The 21,066-nt window shown below is 43.5% G+C and overlaps 1 protein-coding gene across 1 annotated transcript in view; it reads right to left on the minus strand.

The window, feature by feature from the left end:
* Positions 1-771: 771 nt before the first annotated feature.
* The window catches only part of RACGAP1 (Rac GTPase activating protein 1), a 30,130-nt gene continuing 9,835 nt past the window's right edge, over positions 772-21,066 (minus strand). The window contains exons 2-16 of the mRNA XM_056120182.1: positions 16,565-16,767; positions 14,654-14,790; positions 13,414-13,483; positions 11,798-11,851; positions 11,090-11,170; positions 10,241-10,358; positions 9,747-9,877; positions 8,586-8,750; positions 7,512-7,607; positions 6,907-7,105; positions 4,584-4,689; positions 4,290-4,422; positions 4,023-4,158; positions 2,537-2,645; positions 772-1,474 (exon numbers count right to left, since the gene is read on the minus strand). Of these exons, the coding sequence (XP_055976157.1) occupies positions 1,399-1,474; positions 2,537-2,645; positions 4,023-4,158; positions 4,290-4,422; positions 4,584-4,689; positions 6,907-7,105; positions 7,512-7,607; positions 8,586-8,750; positions 9,747-9,877; positions 10,241-10,358; positions 11,090-11,170; positions 11,798-11,851; positions 13,414-13,483; positions 14,654-14,790; positions 16,565-16,767 (1,814 nt within the window). The 3' untranslated portion in view covers positions 772-1,398. The remainder of the gene's footprint in view (positions 1,475-2,536; positions 2,646-4,022; positions 4,159-4,289; positions 4,423-4,583; positions 4,690-6,906; positions 7,106-7,511; positions 7,608-8,585; positions 8,751-9,746; positions 9,878-10,240; positions 10,359-11,089; positions 11,171-11,797; positions 11,852-13,413; positions 13,484-14,653; positions 14,791-16,564; positions 16,768-21,066) is intronic.

The following is a 21,066-nucleotide window of genomic DNA, read 5'->3' on the forward strand; positions in this document are numbered from 1 at the left end:
TCCCCCCAGCACTACTGGGAGCAACGGCTGTAGATCCCCCCCAAAAAAACACAAGTATAAGAAGTTTAGCTTTTCTTTTCTTTTTTGGGGGCTACACCCAATGTTGCTCAGGGCTTACTCCTGACTCCACATTCAGGAATCACTCCCAGTGGGCTCAGGGGACCATATGGGGTGCCAAGGATCGAACCCAAGTTGGCTGCGTGTAGAGCGAGTGCCCTATCTGCTATATCAGCCCAAGACTGGCTTTTCTTGCCACACAAAATACTGACAATCTTTCCTAACAGCCTACCTTTATTTCAATTGTATTTTATTTGCTTTTTGGGTCATACCTGGCAATGCACAGGGGTTACTCCTGCCTTTGCACTTAGGAAGTACTTCTGGCAGTGCTCAGGGGACCATATGGGATGCTGAGAATTGAACCCGGGTTGGCCACATGCAAGGCAAACACCCTACCCGCTATACTATCACTCCAGCCCCAACAGCCTACTTTTAATTGTTAGTAAGGATATCAGATAGAAAAAGGGCTCCAGTGAATAAGAGGGGACGTGTGTGTGTGTGTGTGTGTGTGTGTGTGTGTGTGTGTTTAAACTGGCAGTCAAGCAATAGAATGAATCTGACTTAGAACAAACTGGTTTTGACCCCCAACCAAGGCCCAAATCCAGCCCAAGGCCCATTAGAGATAAATACAGGTAGAGCCAAAGGAATAGCTCAATGGGCCAGAACATATGCTCTGCACGCAGGAGACCCAGTTCCACCTCCAGTACTGCACAATCCAGAGCACAGTCAGGGAATAACCCCACAAACATCGAGCTGGGAATGGTCCCCAAGTACCACTGGGTATGTCCCCTCCAAAAACTCCCCACAAAAATCAAAATATAAATGTACTATAAAACCTAATCAATTCAAATTAAAGCCAAGCATCCTTCAATCTCTAGTTCCTTTCTCCTCCTATCCCATTTTAAGAAGATTCCAAGAAAAAGATCACTTTATAATGGGGGAAAGGGAAATTTCAAGTTCTCAGAAGGAGCCATCATCCAAACCCTTCCAGACCCTTCCTTCCTCCCAACCTGAGAGAAGTCAATCTCAGCAAAGAGGGAGGCTGCTCTCATTAGCTCAGGGAAATTAGTTCTAAATAATACCAGAGACATGTAATTCCATGAGCAATATTTGGTTTTAAGTCAAAGGGATCCACCCAACCTCAAAAGAATCAAAAGGAAGTTCATATCACCCCTTCTAAGGAATCCCATAAAGATCTTCTACCAAAAGCTCCAGCAAACACTGCACAAGGTGTTGGTATTACATTACTTGGGGAGAGGAGATGTACATATATATATATAGAGAGTGAGTATAGGCATGCTTCTTTGTAGGAAATGATGGGAGGTAACAGGAAACATGACTTCACTTCAGCATTGGAGAAGCAAAAAAGTTGCCATGTCGTCCAAGGTTGGTGGCAGACTTGCTTTTGCTCCCAAACCTAGAGAGAGAGAGAGAGAGAGAGAGAGAGAGAGAATGGATTGGAGAAGCATCCTATAAACAGCAGCTAAGTCCATGGGGCTCAGCCAAGCAGTGGGTGGCGGGCATGCCTCCCAGAGAGACACCGAAAGGGACCACAATCTTCTCTGCTTTGTGGGCTTCCCAATGCCACAACAAAGTGTGTGATCTCTGGGACCAAGGGTGTGCGACCAATAAACATCGCAGAAACGGCAATAAAAGGGGGGAAAGAGAAAAATAACACTACTTGATAGGATCAACTAAAAGCAGAGAACTCCGATAACCATCATAAGCTATTCTCTGTGACCCAGATAAGAAGGGAAACGGCGAGGAACTTCAAACCTATTTGAAAAGTGGAACCCTGGAGCTGGAGACATAGTACAGAGGGTAGGCCACTGACTGGCCTTGTGCACGGCCGGCCCAAGTTTGATCCCCAGCACCCCATATGATTCCCCCGAGCACCGCCAGAGTGACTCCTGAGTGCAGAGCCAGGAGTAACCCATGAGTAATGCTGGGTGTGGCCCAAATACAAAATAAAAAAATTAAAGTGGAACCTAAGGCTGAAGAGACAGTTCAGGAGGTAAAAAAAAAAAAAAGGCCTGGCACGTGCAATGCCCTGAATTTGATCCCAAAATCATCAGCCCACGCCAGCAGCCAAAAATTGCTAGGAGTTCCTAGCACCGCTAAGGATGAGCTCTAGAAAAATAAATAAATAAAAAGAGGACCCTGGGCCCAAAGGGCGGAAAATCTGACTCCCCATGCAGCCAGACCCAGTTTGATGCCCAGAATGGCACGATTCGCAGGGCACTGCCAGGAACAACCCTGAACACCTTCTGAGAGGAGCCGCAGAGAACCAAGAGGTGTAGCCCAAATACCCAAAACGTGGGGGTGGGGCTGATCCTTATGGTTTCCAAGTTTCCTCTTTCAGCTTGTCGGCTGGCTAAGCTCTAACTCGTTTTCTTTCGACCAGCTATCGGATAAAGGGGAGAAAGTGTGAGGAAGCAGTGGTTTCTTACTCCTCCTCAAGCAGGGCAAACCCACACACCTGGGAGTGTTCCTCGTGAGCGTGGAGCGGACTCTCTGTGACAGGGAGCTGGATGAAGGAGTCTTGAGAAGCTGGTGCTCAGGAGTGGTCACGGGTCCCAGTAAACTCACTTCAATGAGAATCGAGACATTTAAACGTAGGGGAAGGGAAAGAAAGCACTCTGTTGGGGTCAATTTTAAGTTGAATACCCTATGAGGCACTTTTTTCCGGATGTCTAGCAAAGTCGCAGACATCATTTTGAGCTATGCAGGCAACTACTCAATGAACAGCTCATGCTCACCTCCTGATTAATGCCTCCTTTAAACTCCAAACTTAATAAGCCTAGTATCTGAACTTTTGAATATTACTTATACTAGAAAAAAGCAGTATGCTTCCTATAAAACAATTTTGCAATAACGAAAGAACAGGTCTCCAATGCCAGAGAGATTGGAACAAAACCAGTCTCATATGCTGTTGGTGGCTTACGAACTGCCAAAAAGCCTTTAAGAAATCAAGTTGGTAAAACATCAAAAAAACAAAAATGCTCCAAGCCCTTCAATTCCGTTCCTGGAATTCCTCATTAGGAGAAAAAAGATAAATACACATGTAATGTTAATGGCAACATTATTTAAAAATGTTTATGAAATTTAAAAAACAACATCAATTCCTTTTTATCAATTTTCAGTAAATTATTCCATCAATTTTTAGTAAATTATAATTTGTGAGCACAAAAATTGGATCATTTAGATTACAGATTAACTGAAGAGGTTCTTATAACATGCTAAGTGAACAAGTCATACAGAAGTTATTACTATAACTGTTATCTTAAGTAAGTAAAGTAAAGGCCCTCCCGTTGTTCGTCGATTTGCTCGAGCGGGCCCAGTAACGTCTCCATTGGAGACTTTGTTGTTACTGTGTCTGGCATATCGAATATGTCCCGGGGAGCTTGCCAGGCTCTGCCGTGCGGGCGAGATACTCTTGGTAGCTTGCAGGGCTCTCTGAGAGGGGCGGAGGAATCGAACTCTGGTCAGCCATGTCGGCTACGTGCAAGGCAAACGCCCTACCGCTGTGCTATCGCTCCAGCCCAACTGTTATCTTAAAATATCCATATAGTTGGGCCAGAGATGTAACAGCAGGTAAGGTGCTTGCCTTGCACGCAGCCACCCAGGTTCAACCTGGGCCAAAGAGATAGTAATGTGGTGAAGGCCCTTAGTCTATGTTCAGCCAACTGGGCACAGATCCCCTGAGCACAGCCAGGATTAAGCCTTGAGCAACACTGGGTGTGGCCCAAAAGTCAACAATAAACAAAGAAATATGGAGGAAAAAACATGGAAAATTGGTGGGAGGTGGGCTGGGGGGAGAGAAACACCTACGATTAGAACTCTACTACTTTTCTTTCATGGAATAATTCTCAAAATGAACTTCGGTTTTACTTAAGAATAATGTTTTAAACAGCTCTAGCACGGGCAGACAGTAGGAGACTGCTAGCAGTCCAACCAAGGCCTACCTTTAATGTCTGGTGTCTGTGGTGTTGAAAAGGCATTTGAGTTTTCAATGACATGCATAGGATCGATGTTCTCTTGTTCCACCATCATAAACTGACTCCAATATTCCAGGGGAAGGGAGAGCAGGCGCTCTACAACCTGAAAGTCACCAAACATATTACCAATTTCCAGAATTCGGGCCACAGAAACATACCTCAAGCAAGGTCTTTTATCATATCACACAAGTTTACACACACGTACACAACACGTCCATAGCTGTGCGTACTTACCTTGGGTTGACGCTTGATATCCTGTAGCATCACCACTGGATCTGGGTTGGGTACAGCATGAGCGACTATCGTAGGGCCGAAGACTTTCGCCAGATTGGTCACATCCATTTTCGTGTCTGGGCTCTGAGCCACTCTAAGCGAAAGAGCATTAAATTAGAAGACTAGCATGCAGGCGGAAATATAATTTCTACAAAGAAACACTTCAACCCCTGTGTCCTCTCCCTAATCCACATCCACATTTATCTTCCCCTTGGAAAATTCCTAATTCCCAAAACAAGTTTCTGCAATACTCACCTCTGCAAGTGAATCATGAGGAAAGCTAATGTGTCTCTGTTGGCCTGGGGCAGTTCACCAACAGCCTGGTACATGGCAGCTATGCTGTTGTCCTCATCTGTGATTTCTGTAAATGAAAAGAAAGCACCAAGAGGCCTAGACAGCCTTTCCCTTGACAGCAGGCTCCCAAGTTATCGACCTCCAAGTCTCATCCATATCGTAAGCTTCTGAAACTTTTGATTAGGTTCATGACTGCATCAGACTCTACTCTCATTAACAAGCAGGATACTGGCCAATAGCTCGATATTAGAAATCAGAAGCCAGCTTCTGCAGTGAGGCTGGCAACTCGTGTGCTAGGAAAACAGACACGCAAATGGCGGTGACTACAAAGATCAAGGAAGTACTGGTTCACAAATCTTGTGAGCTACTTTATAAAAATGAAAAATAAAAATACAAGTCCTGGTTCATGACAGGTTTCCTGGACCAGGCTCTCTTAGGTGTCAAGAATAAAGCAGCCCTAAACAAAGACTTGTCTCATGGAATATAGAGACATTCTCTGGAACAGCTGCTGGAGCAAGCGATACGCATCAAGTAGTGACAATACACAATGAAATAAGAAGTCATGAGGTTAGAAACAGGACAAGGTCACGGAGAAAGGGGTTTCCAAGGACAAAATATTACCCCCCAAACCCTGAGAAATATAAATGAACAAATCATAAAACTTTATTTCCAGGCTAAGGCAACAATAAATGCGAAGCCCTCAAGGCAGGAGGAAGCTTGATTATGTCATAAAAATTTCAGGAATTATAGCAGAACTGGAAATGAAGGGTGCTGAAATAAACGCTGCTGGAGATATAACCAGAAGCCAAATCAGGCAGGGTCTCTGCGGCCATGTGAAGAAGAGAGATTTTATTCCGAGTGATGGGAAGCCACTGGAAGATACCAAGAACAGAAGGTACACCATCTCATTTGAATTTGAAGAAAAGAATAATTGCTGTGGCTCGTGGTGTAAAGACGGTAAAAACAGGAGCGAGCAAATCCGGAGTAGATGCTACATAACTCCAGGTTGAGATATCAAAAGTGAAAGTAGGAATGGCAAATTTCAAATATAAAGGGCTGAAGAGTCTAATAGAAGGACCAAGGTGTTTGTCTTACATCGATCTGACCCAGGTTTGAACCCTGGACTGCATCTGGTCCCCTGAGCACCACCAGGAATGATCCCTGAGCAGAGTCAGGATTAGCCCAAGTACAGCAGGAGTGGTCCCAAAACAAACGAAGATTTAAAAAAAATTCAATTATAAGGTATATTTTATTTTATTTTTGCTCTTTGGGTCACACCTGGCGATGCAAAGGGGTTACTCCTGGCTCTGCACTCAGGAATTACTCCTGGCGGTGCTCAGGGGACCATATGAGATGCTGGGAATCGAACCCGGGCTGGCCGCAGCAAGGCAAACGCCCTACCCGCTGTGCTATCTCTCCAGCCCTTATAAGGTATATTTTACAAGGTCTTCACTGACAAGTTTGCTGATGAACTAATTATGGGGTGTGAGAAAAAGAAACAAAGACAACTCCAAACTCAAAAGGGCCACCTGAAACACCCAAACATCAATAAAAAACTCTCAGTATCCCAGTTCAGAAAAAAGGGCTGGAGATAGATAGCTCAAAGGACTGAGTGCATGTTCTGTCCAGGTTTTGATCCCTGGCACCACCTGGATCCCTGAGTACCGGTGGATGTAATCCCAAGGACAGAGCTGCATGCAGCCCCCAAACACTTTCTGATGTAGCCCAAACCACTTTCCCCACCATCAAAAAAAAAGGAAAATAGGAAGAGGACAGATATAATACCCATCGGAGTGTCTCAGAACCTACTTACTTTTTGTTTAGTGGTGGTAGGGGGCTGACACAATCAACTGTGCTCAGGGGTCAGTCCTGGCAGGGCTTGGGGGCCATACAGGGTGCTGGGGATCAAACCCAGGTTGGCTGTATGCCAGGCCAGTGCCCTACCTGCTGCGCTATCTCTCTGGCATTTTTGGAGGGGGTGGTGTGGGATAGCAATTTGGGTCACAGCTGATGGTACACAGGACCTTTATTCCTGGCTCTGCACAGGGATCACTCCTGGTGGGCTCGAGGGACCATTTGGGGTGTGGAGGATTGAAGCTGGATCAGCAACATGCAAGGCAAAAAAAACCTGCTTGCTGTACTGTCTCCAGTTCCAGACTCAGATACTTTTATCAGTATCTACTATTTTCAGGCACTGTACTCGGCAGAGGGGAAAAAACCAGTAAAAAGAGTCAAATCTTCTTATCCCTGAGGGACTCCTACTTAAGTAGCAGATCAGTCTTACCTGCTGCTTCCATAAAGGTCTTGTTTAACCGGAAGGTCAGAAGGGGTTCTTTGAGGTTTCGAAGGAAGTCTTTCAAGAGGCTGCAGATGGCGTGGACATCATCCACTTTGCTGAGAAGGGGCACAGTTTTCACTCTGAGGAATTTCTCTTTCAGCTCTTTCACTGTCCGGTCACAGCCTGAGACCCGATACAGTCCTGTCTATTACCAACACAATACTTTTGTTAAGACTCTCCAAACCAGGGCCAGGTAAAAGGTTCAATCCCCAGCACCACACGACTCCTCTAAGCGCTATTAGGCGCAACTCTCACGTACTGAGCACTGCTCATTGTGGCCCAAAGGTTTAAAGGAGAACGAACCTCCACATGAATAACACAAATAGACTCAACCTCCTCTCCAAAGGTTGGTCCTGGGGCTGGAGCAATAGCACAGCGGGTAGGGCGTTTGCCTTGCACGCGGCAGACCCGGGTTCGACCCCCAGCATCCCATTTGGTCCCCTGAGCACCGCCAGGGATAATTCCTGAGTGCAGAGCCAGGAGTGACCCCTGTGCGTTGCCAGGTGTGGCCCAAAAAGAAAAAAAAAAAACCCACAAAGGTTGGTCCTTACCTCAGTCAACCCTCTCTGCTCAATCTCATTTACACAATGGACAATAATGGAGGGGATCATTGGAGATGTCTGGGACACATAATCTGCCAGCATTCCCTGGAAGAGAAAAGATTTCAATCATTTATACCACACAGACCAGCACATGAAGACTATGTGGGAAGGACCCTTTCAGACTAACAGTTCCCTTTCAGACTGAAAGAACCCTTTCAGACTCAGGCTGGGACATACTGTCTACTTTTTAAATTCATATTTCCAAAGCATGTATTAGAACAGGAACTCTCCATTTCTCCTTCCTCTACACCATGTGGCTGATGGTCTCATATCTTTGATCAACAAATAATAAGACAACAGCTTCATTCAGCCCCCTCATTCTCTTCTACTCAAGGGCATTCAAATGTAAGCAACAATAAAATTACATCAGCAAAAGCTGCTAACTAGGCCACAGAGAGAAAGCACAGTGGCTACGGTACATGCCTTGCATGTAGCAAGGTAGAGGTCCAGCATCAATACATTAATGTGCTCTAATACATTAATTTCTTAATGGATTAAACTAATCTTTAGAAGCAATTTGCTTGCTACAAAATACCTCTAAACAGCCTGTTAGGGGACATCTTTAATAAAAAGAGAAAAAATATCCACATATGAAAATATATGAAGTATTTGCTTCAAAACAGTTTACCAGAAAAGTCCAAGAGAAGATGGGGTATTGATAGTTAAGATTAGTTATGAATTAGTAACCATGGAAGTTGAATGATAGGAATCAGGGGTAAATTATGCTAAGCTCTAGACTTTTTGATGTTAGAAATTTGACAAAAGAGGGTAAGATGGGAGGGGAAGAGGAGAGAAAAGAAAAAAGGGGAGGGGGGTGAGAGAGAGGAGTAAAGACGAGAAGTTTGGTTCAGGAAGATACTAAACATACACTCAAATTCAAAGAGGAATCTGGTACAAGTTAACATTTTATCATTTCTATGCACAACTTGTGCAAGGACAACACCTGGCATCATTAACTTCATTGACATGAAGCTTTTGAAAAGCTGAAGAAGTCATACACAAAGATGGTACCCACATTCGTACCTCTCCAATCTTGACAGGTGTTCCTATCAGTGTGGGAATGCAGGGCAGGGGACAGCGGTCCCGACACTCTGGATGAGAGACCACGCGGCAGTCTCGACATTTCAGAGACAACTTGCCGAATTTTATCCGCTTTCCACATGGTACACAAGATTCAGGCTTAATAACCTGAAGAGGAAATGAGGCAGAAGAGAAACAATGGCACGGATTACAAAAGCATCATCATCAACCAAGATTTATTGAGCATTTACTAAGTGTCAACCTGTTGACAAGGAGTCAGATAAATGTCACTATCACGTGGCTCAAATAAGTCCACTCCAGTGAGCCTCCCTCAGTTTGCCTGGGTTTAATTTTTATCATTTACTTTTAAGCTTCAGGGTCACACAGGCAGTGCTGAAGGATCAATCCTATGTGTTATGGGAGACCATAGACGGTGTCAGGGATAAAACAAGGTCTAACTACGTGCAAGGAAAGGGCTTTAACCCCAGTACTATCTCCCCGGCCCTTGCTTTGGTTTTTAATGAGGAAATCAACGCCACAGAGCTAAAACATGCTATATTCAGGCACAAAATGTAAATATGTATCACTAAAAAGCACAAACAGCTGCTTCTGAGAAATTCTTTTCTTTTCATTCATTTAATACTATTTACAGAATGAAAAGAAACACATGTTCGGTAACCAGGGGTTACCCCTGTAGAGTAGGATTAGAAGAAGGAAGAAAATTTTCCAAAATTAAATTTTACACACAAGTCATTTTATCCCTGATATATACAATTTTCATTAAAAAGAGAGAGAGAGATAGCTCTCAGGGCTGAGGGCATAGGGTATGCTTTGCATGCAGGAGGCCCAGGTCCAATCTTCAGCCGCATGGTCTCCTGACCACTACCAGGAATGGCCCCTGAGCACTGAGTCTGCAGTAATACCTGAGCACCTCCAGGAAAGGCCCCCAAAGAAAAGAAACTACCAAAAAAATTTAAATGGCCACTATGATGTGGCTCAAGAGGTAACACAGGTCTTGGAAATACGACACTGAGTTTCTTCCCCAGTATAACCCACCCAGGTCCCTGTACTATCAGGAGTGGGCACCACCAGGTATGGACCCACCAACAAGAGAAGCCAAACAAACTTCAGTGCACCCAAGAAAAGAAGTGATCACTGAGTTACCGTCTTAGACACAAAGTCATGCAGGCGCATCCCTCCACCGCTCTGAGGAGTGCCAGAAGCATCTGTCTCAGTCCTTGCTTCCATCACCCTGCTGCTCAAGGTAGAGTCACTGTTCCAGGGCTGTAAAGTACCTGGAAAACAAACACCTTTAAGCTTAGAGCTTACCCTTTTCTGAATCTGAACCCCAACTGTAATATACATGAAAGATAACCAATAATCTGCAAGCATAATCAGAACGGAATATAATGGCTACGCAAAAAAATCATTTCAAATGTATTAAGTTATGAGCTACTGGCCTCGGCCAGGCTAGCAATCCAAAAGTAGAACAGGACATACATAGCCCTTTGGTTCTCGGTCTACAGCAGTAAGAAAACTACTCAACACGTCCAAGCTTCACCTCAGGAGGGTTCTCTAAAACCAATTCTCCCCACAGCCCCACAACAAAAATTATCAATTGTTTGACAGAGGCAAGTCAGCCCTAAACCCCCAGAGACCTGTTTTTCTTCGGCTTCTGGTCCAGTACGGCACAGTCTCAATGGTAGACACAGCTTCAATGGGTCCACCATCATTGGGAACCGTCACTGTAGTTTTTGCTACAATGGATTCATTACCCTGAAAAAAATAGTAAACGAAGAAACCACAAGGACAGCATGAACACTTCCACGGTGGGGAACTTTTGGGTACTTAAAAATTTCTGGGTCTTGGTCAGGACTTAAAGATCTAATTGACCATAATCTTAAATTAGAGTTCCATATTTTAGAGAATGAGAAATATAAGTCACAGGGGTATAAATAAAAACAACTAAGATTCAAACATAAAACAGGTTTTGTTCACTTAATCAGAATGACTCAAGGGATCAGAGCAATAGTACAGCAGGTAGGTTATCTGCCATGCACACGCCCAAATGGGTTCAATCCCTGGCATACCAAATGGCTCCTGCGCCTATCAGGACTGATCCTTGAATGCAGAGCCAGGAGGAAGCCCCAGCACCGCCGGCTGTGGCCCAACCCCCCCTCCCCCCAGATAATTCCTTTCAAATGGATGATAAAGATTCTATCATAAGAAAAACTTTCATCAAATCTCTCTCTCAAAAATCACACTGCAATACTGACGCTGTTTTGTTTTGGTTTTGGGGTCACATCCAGAGGTACTCAAGGCTTACTCCTGGCTCTGAACTCAGGGATTACGCCTGCAGGGCTCGGGGACCATAAGTGGTGCCGGGGATTGAACCTGGATTGGCTGCGTGCAAGATTTACCTGCTGTATTACTGCTCCAGACCCAATTCTGGATTTTAATGCTTGGGGCCACTATCTCTGATGAATTTAAGACCACAATTCTCTTACCTGGTCTACTGTGGACTCAATGGAGCGTGTTTTCTTTACAGGTCCAGGGGGACCATCAATGAACTGTCGGCTATTAGAACGCTAGAGAGGATATAAAAAAAAAAAAAAACACCACCACCTCAATATGGAAGATCCAATGCACAGCACATGAAACTTCCGTTACACAACATGGATGGAAATCTTAGGGACCAGGGTTACAGTGAATAAACAACGTGCTCTTTTTCACTGCCTGTATTTATACTAAGTTTTACCAGTTCAAAAATGTCCTCAGAACCCTAGAAGAAATAAGCCCACTACAGGAAAATTCAGATGACAGCACCAGAAAAATAGAGCTGTAATCCAATCAAACCACAAGAAGTCTCTGGAAATACTGTAAGTAACTTAAGCATAAACAGAAGGATTTCTGTATATCTCCTTATACACATATTACATCTGAAGCTTATATTAGAGCACAAGAGTTCTGTGTAAAAATTCACATGACAATAAACATAAACTTAAGAGAATCCTTTTCCACTGGTGAATGAACTGGGAAGTAGCCCAGAATAGTGAAATAGGATGAGTCTTTCTTGAATAATAGCCCCTAGAGCATGATCCCTTTATATTTTATGTTTAACAATGGCTAGAGCAACATGCAGTATCGTGGCAAAGTTTCTGGAGAAAACCTCTCTTGCTAAGTTGTGAAACAAAGGTCAAATACATCAAACATACCCTCTTTTCTCTCTTCTTCAGTTTAAAAGTTTTTACCAAGGAAGAGTCCCATTCCTGTAAACAATGACATGGTATTAATGTTTTCTCTTGGATTAGGCCTCCCCTAAACACTGCAAATGAATTTACAACAAACCTTAAAGACTTCCTGAGGAAGATTACCTAGGAACAGGTTCAGGGAGAGGGGGAGGAAGCATTCAAGCGGTGTAGCTATAGAAGTCGCATGTTTTCTTTCTAAAATTGAAGCTATTATAATAGACTCAGGAATCAATACCACAGAGGCAAGACAAGGTTAAAGAATCAAGCTCTGTCGTGATTCTCTCCTGTGCCTGGTCCTTTAGTTCTGATTATTTTTGTAATTAGTTTTAGAACTTATAATGCTAGGTACCATACTGGTCATGTTAGATAGGATTCTTGCTCCTAAGGGAATGCTATTTTCTCATCAGATGTGTTGTGCCATGATATCACTTAAGAAGTTCCAATTTAGATTTTAAATCTTACAATCATGCCACTTCCTTGGGTCTTAAAAAAAGACGTTCTCCCTTGAAGAATAAGTTGCCTTTTACTATGGTCTACTTTCATTTCACTTGTTTTTTAATTATTTTCAGTAGCTACTGTAAATTCATTAATCCTGGTAGTCCCTGAAAACACAAAATTCAAAAAGAGTTGGACAGAGCAAACAGTAACTCATCCACTTTGTACTGAACAGCTCCACTTCACAGTCCAGTAGTAGAGTTACTGGTTGTTCGATTCAGCTTCAGTTATAATAGATGTCATTATCATAGATTTAGCTCTAAAACCAGCTAATAATATATTTTAGTTTCATTATACATCCCACAATGACCTTTCTATAAATTGGCAATTATTTCCCTCACACTATACTGAATTTTGACAGAAAACTTGTAACCACATAACAAGTGGTTGCCATTTGTGCTACCATTAGAAAATTTCACCACCAATAACCTCCTGATTGCTTTGTTTGCTTCCGGTCGGTAAAATTTGGAACCATAAACAAACAATATATTAGTATCCTAAATACCACAAGTGGAAATACCAGGAGGTGGCCTTTATAATAGAAACACCAGCATAAGTTAAAAGAAGCTCCCTCCAAAAGCAGGAAAGCAAATAGGTTTTTGGTCTTTGGGCCATATCTAGCCATGCTGGTCTCGCCCTACCCTCTGCACTCAGGAACCAATCACTCCTGGCAGGCTCAGGGGACCATTGGGATGTCAGGGGTTGAACCTGGGTCGGCTATGTGCAAGGCCTTACCTGCTGTACTAGCTCTCTAGTCCCTCACTAATTTTTCAATTGCAGGGGTTGGGGCTTTACTGGATTAAGAGGTAATCAATCAATACATGAGGCTCACAGGTCTGTTAGATAAATTTAACCTTCGACCAAATCCTGAATTCTATAGATCCACTTCTAGATACTAACGATACAAGTCAGCCTCTTATAGCCTGTGTGGATTCATATTTTTAAACGATAGCTCAATACCTAAAACTTAACCTGAATTAATAAAATAGGGAAAAAAAGGAGTTTCAGATAAGAGGGCAAAAGATATTCTTGTGGAATAAGGGCCAAGAAAAGTAAATAATACTAAGAGAACAAATGTTTATTACCAGTGATTCATCAGTCTTGTCAAAGCTGATATCTGATAAAATGGAACCAGATTCATCAATAGTTGACAGTCTAGGTATGAATAAAACAAAACAGTGTTAGACACAGAAGTCTATGGAAAGCAAAATCCAGCACCACCTGAAAAAGTCCTACTGGCCAGGTAACATGAGTAATTTTGTAGCTGGGATCCCGACACATGACGCTGCAAGTTCAAACCTGAGCTCTCTGTCGTGGGTGGCTTTATAGTTCTAATGAGGGAGTCTGAGTATGCATCACGGATCTTTTTCACAAAGGTTGATAAAGGCAGTGAAAGCTGTAGCCAGGAATATGGGTGCTGTTCCCTGCTGGGTTTATAAAACAAGGCTACTAAAAATTCATGAGGCAGAAGAGTCAAGTTCGATTTGATCAACTGTAGTCGGTTTCTACAGAAGAGTGTCAGCGAGCGTGACCTTTTTAAGAAATTCTTAGTTAAAAGATTAGGCAAAAAACAAACAGACAACAAAATAAATCATTCTAAGAATGCTGACTTTTCCCTACTTACAGTACTGGAGATGCTAAATTCAAAGTCTGATGGAGACTATTTTAAATAGTGATGCAGTGAAACCAAAATTACTGTCTTAGCTCACAGAGGGTTTTCCGAAACCAAAAGAGCTACAAGAGCTCTCTGGAGAGTCAACACTGGAAGTAGTGCTGAGCTGCCACTTTCACCCTTAGATTTCTTTGCAATGAGCACGGTTAGGTTTTTTATTTTTATTTATTTTTTTTATTAGTGAAACACCATGAGGTACAGTTGTAGACTTACAAATTTTTGTGCTTGGGCTTCAGTTATACAATGACCAAGTACCCATCCCTCCACCAGCGCCCATCCTCCACCACCACGGGTCCCAGTAACCCTCCCGCCCCCCATCCCCCCATCCCACCCTGCCTCTGTGGCAGGGCATTCCCTTTTGCTCTCTCCCTCCTTTTGGGTTCCGTGGTTTGCAAGAGAGGCATGCAGGGTTAGTTTTTGATGCACAATTTAGCATAACATCAAAATTTTACCCTTGTGAAGCAAAACCCTCAGATTTCAAGCAACGAAATAAACACAGGAGGCCGCCGTGCCTTTATTTCCTGCACCCTTTCAGCAAGCCCTTTCCTGCTTTATTCAGCACACATCCCAGAAGCAGTAATAAGAGTTCAGATAGCAAGAACTTCTGGCAGCTACGTTGCCTGTCGTCAGGTAACAAGAGATGCAGGCCCCACCTTTTGTTCCCCGCATTGCTGCTGGATGGCTGGCCTCTGTTGAGGAAAGCGAGAGCGGATTTTTGCTCCTCGCTTAGTTGAATGCTACCAGATGTGTCACACATGAGCATCTCTCGAATCAGCTGAATCTGTCTTTCCTGCGGAGGGAAGCAGAGAAAACATCCTGACGAACCAGGGCAGAAAGCTTCACCTCGAATTTATGGGATGGGCAGACCAGACATTAAAATACAGCATTATGCAAATGAAGCTTCAGGAAGACTGCTACACCAACAGCATATTAATTCACATCAAGCCCAGATTGTGTCTCTGATTTCTGACTGGTAAAATGAACTCTAGGATGGCAGGGTTTCTGCTACAAGATTTTTCAATCATACTTGGACTAATCCAAGAAGAGAGAGCATCAAAATATGCGCCCAAAAATGGGTTATGCATAGTAAAAACATTTCAGTGTCATTTAAATTTTCATTGATTTTTTTACTACGACATCATGATTTACAGCGATTCATAGTTGAGTTCTGGGCACACTACGTTCTGGCACCAGCCCCACCACCACTGGCGACCTCCCTCCATCAGTGTCCTCGGCCTCCCTCCCAACACCACTTTAGTGTCTTTTTCTCAGGACCACTATTGGTGGCTCCTATAGATCAAAGCAACCATCCACCTTTCTAAGCGGCAGAGCAAAATGCATTAAAATGAAAACAGAACTGTGATGCACCGGAACCAGATAATGTGAGTTTGCGGAGCATCTAACACTGTAGCAAGATGGATTAGTCCCTCCTAGCAAAGGCAAGACTTTCCTCTGTACCATGACCCGCCCTGGACCATTACAACAACAGTGGTAGAGGTTGTGTTAGCCACAGTGTCCAACTGGCTGAAAGTATCTAACCCTGTACCCTGTGTTAGGAGCAGTGCTAAAAGGAACAAGGCAGGAGGGCCAGCACACATGTGCACCCACCCACCCCAGCAACCACCCCCACTCCAAAGAGAATTAGTAAGGCAAAAGTAATTTTTATTTTGGTGTGTGTTATAACAACTGATACAAAGTAAACGATTTTGTGGTGCTGAGGGGGGAGGCTTAAGGGTAGGCGGGAACCTGGGGACACCAGTGGAGGGAAAGCCACACTGGCGGTGGGACTGGAGTTGGGAAAACTGAACGCCTGGAACAACTGTATTGTGAACGATATTGTAAATCACGATGTTATGATTTATAATGCTTAATAGGAAAAAAAGAAAGAAGAGGCAAAAATCTACTGAACAGTAGAACATTTCCCTTGCATTTGTGGGGTCCTGGCACCACAGGGAGACAAGGAAGAGAAGCCGCAAGGGAAGTCTTGACTGTAACGACTGAGACAACCATGAGGTCATTCTAAGTCGTCAGATCTTGTGACAGATCAAATCGTGCTGATTCCCATCCCCCATCCGCTCCATTTTACTTCTCATTGGAAGTTTCATTCTCATTTGAACTCTATTAATAGTTTCAATTCTAAAAGAAAAAAACTTGATTTTAACTTATGAAGAACAAGCTTCTTAAGCTGCAATCATAGGCAAGCTGTCATAGACAAGTGGCTTTTAGTTCTTTAAAGCAGAAAAATGATGGGGGCTGGAGTGACAGCACAGCGGGCAGGGCATTTGCCTTGCACGTGGCCAATCCAGGTTCGATTCCCAGCATCCCATATGGTCCCCCAAGCACCGCCAGGAGTAATTCCTGAGTGCATGAGCCAGGAGTAACCCCTGTGCATTGCCAGGTGTGACCCAAAAAGCAAAAAATAAATAAAGCGACCTTAGGGGGAAAAAGGAATTAAATTCTGTATTTAAAAAAATAAAGTAGAAAAGAGAAACCGAGCACATATGACCAAGTGGAATTCCCCGCACTGGCCTGTCCACAGTCCCAATCCAGAAAACAATACACACCAGCTTTTCGCAGTCAGCCTCAGCTCGCTGTCTCCGTTTGATCTCCACGTCCACCTGGTTGCGTGCGTGCTTCAACTTAACGTCCAAAGCACTACGCTCAGTCTCCGCTTTCATCAAAAGGTCCTTGTACTTCCCCAGTTCGTGGTCTGTTCTCTGCCACTTTTTACGGAAATCCTCAAAGTCCTTTGCCAACTGGATGAATTCTAAAGAAAAGGGGGAGTTTTCATCATTCAAGCAACAAACTGGGTCAAAATGCTCGCAAATAAATGAGTCCTCTGTTGGTTTTATTCCAAATACGTAATTAAGGGACCCGCTGAACTATGGGCAAACCCAGCTAAAAATAACCAGGAGCAGGTCCTCACTCGGAGGAGTGCTTTGTGGGGTGCAATTCCTATGTTAATAGACCACTTACTTTTGGCTTCGCCAGTGGCATCTGCTATAAACTAAGCAACTCATTAGTCACCTCGCTCCAGATGTAAAACCAACACTGAAAGCCCCTGAACAGAAGGCAATCAAAGGGGGATACCTTTGGGGCAGCTGTCACGCACCAGGACCGGTACTGCTATAAAACAAAAACAGCCTCCTTCAGAGTCGTGTGTGGCTGTGCCAGAGATGTTAAGAGGCAGATTCAAATGTAACGGCTGTAATATGCTCCAGTAGATGTAGATTAATATTATAGATGTCTAGGCCTGCAATTTCATTCCATTGTATAATTATACAAATATTGATTGAAAGTAAAGAGTCAATTTGCTTTCGCTGTTTAACACTGCCCTGAAGGGTATGTAAACATTCTAGCTCCAAAGACAAAGAAAGTGAAGATCAGAGGAGCTTTGGGTGAGAGTCTATAGAGTGTGGACTTTTCTTCGGTGTCTGCAAAGAAAGCACCCTTTTCAAGGCAACACTTTCACAGGATAACCCTTCAGGCACTCGTTCTATCACCTGCTATTAGGAAAACTGTCCTACAATGTCTTATTATTTTCTAGTTAACCTCAATTTACCTCTAAGTATCACTCTCCATCAATTTCATGGCAGAAGTTCCAAGTTTCTGCTACTGGTCAAACTAACCCAGTTGACAGCTGAAATTAGGCCAAATTCTCATACAACCACCAGATTGTGGGCAGTAAGGACACTTTCCCTATTTGAATTTCATCTAATAGAAACAACATGATGCCCTCTTTTTTCCCCCTTTTTGGGTCATGTCCAGCGATGCAGAGGGGTTACTCCTGGCTCAAGTACTCAGGAATTAATTACTCCTGTAAATCTGGTGCTCAGGGGACCATATGGGATGCTGGGACTCAAACCCAGGTCGGCCACATACAAGGCAAACACCCTACCCACTGTGCTATTGCTCCAGCCCTCTTTTTTGGTTCTTGTGTTGGGGGCTAGTTCTGCTTGGAAAACTATGCAGTGCTGGGGTTCAAACCTAGGCCTCCAGTCCACTCCCTGATCCAGATAAGTGCCCTTTTCTTTTCTTTCTTTTTTTTGGGGGGAGGGGGGCGCAAACTCAGCATGCTCAAGGCTTACTCCTACCTCAGTGCTCAGGGACCACTCCTGGGATCATAGGTGGTGCCAGTGACTGAACCTGGGTTGGACACATGCAAGGCAAGCGCCAACTGTACTCTATCTCTGGCCCTAAGAGTGCCCTTTTCAAGTAATGTTAAGAATTTTATTAAATCTCAAACTTACAAATTAGGATGATATTCAATTTAGAGAAACCAAGTTTTACACATAAGGAAACTACATTTAACAAACATCAGATTCTGGCAAAATAATATGGTATAGGGCTGGAGCGACAGCACAGCAGTAGGGCATTTGCCTTGCACACAGCCAGCCTGGCCGAGCCAGGTTCGATTCCCCCGCTCCTCTCAGAGAGCCCGGCAAGCTACCGAGAGTATCTCGCCCACACGGAAAGCCTGGCAAGCGACGTATTCAATATGCCAAAAACAGCAACAACAAGTCTCACGATGGACACGTTACTGGGCCCGCTCGAGCAAATCGATGAACAACGAGAGGACCATGCTACAGTGCTACAATATGGTATAATGCATTTCAATTATCTCAGACAACGCACTATCAAGAATAAAAAAAAAAAGAGGCTAGAGGAATTGTACACCAGGATAGGGCATTTTTCTTGCATACAGCTAACCTGGGTTTAATCCCTGGCACTCATATTCCTGAGTACAGAGTCAGGAGTAAGCCCTGAGCACAGCCAAGTTTAGCCCATAAACAAACTATATAATGTTTTAAATACTATGCTGGTTCAGCAGCAAAACACTGCCATTTAGCCCTTCATGTAACGAAAAAGAAAATGGGGACCAGAGAGATAATATAGGGGGTTAAGGCTTTGCATGCATCTGACCCCAGTTCAATCTCCAGCACCCCAAATGGTCCCCTGAGAACCACCAGTGGCAGCCCCTGAGCACAGAGCCCGGAATAGCAGAGAGAGAGAATGGATTAATTTTTCCATTCCCTGTCTTTATTACTGATAATATTGCTGTCACGACCAGGTATGATAGCTGTCTTCCTATGGTGCTTGCACTTTCTAGCTCGCCAGGGACACACATCAAATTGTGGTGTTCAAAGAACACCCCACATCTTTCTCAGGGTGTTTGCTTTGGCAGGAAGGGGGGGACACACTCTTGAGCGAAAGTCATTGCAGCTTTATACACCTGCTTGCCAGCCAGAGATCCTGCTTCCTGGCTGTGGTCCTTACACACCTTTCAAGCAAAGAGCTCTCACCCCTTTGTTGCTCTGCAGTAGGAAATCACTTAAGCACTGGGGACTGCAAACAGCAGAACTGACAGGATTACACTCAGTACATGTGGGTTTGAATAGCACACCAGGAACCGAACTCTCAGCCTTGCCCTTACAGGGCAAGTGTTCTAAACCACTGTGTTCCCAAATAGTATATATCCTTTTGCAACCTTAACTATTAAAAAAAGAAGGCTTTTCTAAACAAGGAGATGATGGGAATTAAGGCACATGTCTTACATGCAGCGAACCCTGATTCAGCACCAGATAGCCTCTCAGGCATTTGCTGAGTGCTACCTTGTTTTATTCTTTTGGTTTTCTTGGTCTTTGGATCACACCCAGAAGTACTCAGGGCTCACTTCTGCTGCTGTTCAGGGGACCAACCATATGTGGGGCTGCGGGTAGAGCAAGACTTGGACAAATTTATTGCAAATACCTTAACCTCTGTACGAGCTTTCCCACCCCTGGGTGTAGCCCTAGATGCTTCACTGCCAGTCGCCCAGATAGGGTGGCACACCAAAGCCCAAATAGCACTGCGTCCTCGGGCACTAACAGTGAAGCTAACATGTAGCTGAGAATCACTAGGCGTAGCCCCTGAGACCCTGGAGCACTACTTAGGAGTCCCTCCTAAAGATCCACCACCAAAAACAGAATTTTCATAATCAGTTATCTGAGTACGTTCATTTAGGAAAATTATCAAGCAATATGCTTAAGATTCACATACTCTTCTGATAAACATAATACTTGAAGAAAATACACACTTTTCCAGCTACACATTTCTAAATATGGTGCTGCATACACACTAAATATTAACTGAACTGAAAAACAATTTTAAGAATGAAAAAAATTCCCATCTAACTTAATTTGTGCTACAGAATACTTTCTTGTATGTCAGACTAAATTCAGGTTTCAACTCCTTTTCATTGTTTACTGACATAAATTGTCATTATAGATCTAACTGAATTTATAATACAACTCAGAGAATATATCAGATCATTTTAAAGAAGGTATTCCTATTTTAATAGTACCACTGCTTGAATTACTACTACAACTCAGTTTATGTCAGTCAAAAAAATCAGAAAGCTAGGCTACAGACTTCTCTATACAATTCTTCCATGAAGTAAGTTTGCTAGAATGGGTCAAAAGGCACTCTGAATCACAGACGAGGAAAAAATTTCAACGATAGCGTTTTTTTAGTTTGTGAGACTTTATACTTGGTTCCAGCTCTTCTCAGCTCAAGCACACATTCAAAAAAATTATTAAACTCAGATTATCACCTTAAAAGTTATGTAGACACCAAATTAATGAGATGTAGCTATATAAACGAAGGGAGAGAAGTTCTTCCACAAAAGAAATTAAAGATATTCTTTGATTTGCTCCTTTGGTTTTCTTTTTCCTTTTTTTTTTTTTTTCCCTGTTTTGGGGGCCACACCTGACTGGTGCTCAGGACTTATTCATGGCTCTGGGCTCAGGAACCATTCCTGACCATGCTCAGGAAAACATACACAGTGCTGGAGATTGAACCAGTGTTGGATATGTAAAGGGCAACCTTAACCGGAGTACTATCACTCCAACCTTTATATATATATATGTATATATATGTATATATATATATATTTTTTTTTGAAATCAGGTCTGGTTATAAAACCAAGCTCCTGGAAGAGAACAACACAGAGTCTTCTGCCCCGCGCCTGGTTGAGTTTCCCTCTCTGCCCCGAGCAGAGCCCCGACAGCTGAAGACCTCCAGGACC

This window comes from Sorex fumeus, unplaced genomic scaffold (genome assembly GCF_029834395.1).
Source record: "Sorex fumeus unplaced genomic scaffold, SorFum_2.1 ptg000042l, whole genome shotgun sequence".
In the NCBI taxonomy this organism is placed as follows: domain Eukaryota; kingdom Metazoa; phylum Chordata; class Mammalia; order Eulipotyphla; family Soricidae; genus Sorex; species Sorex fumeus.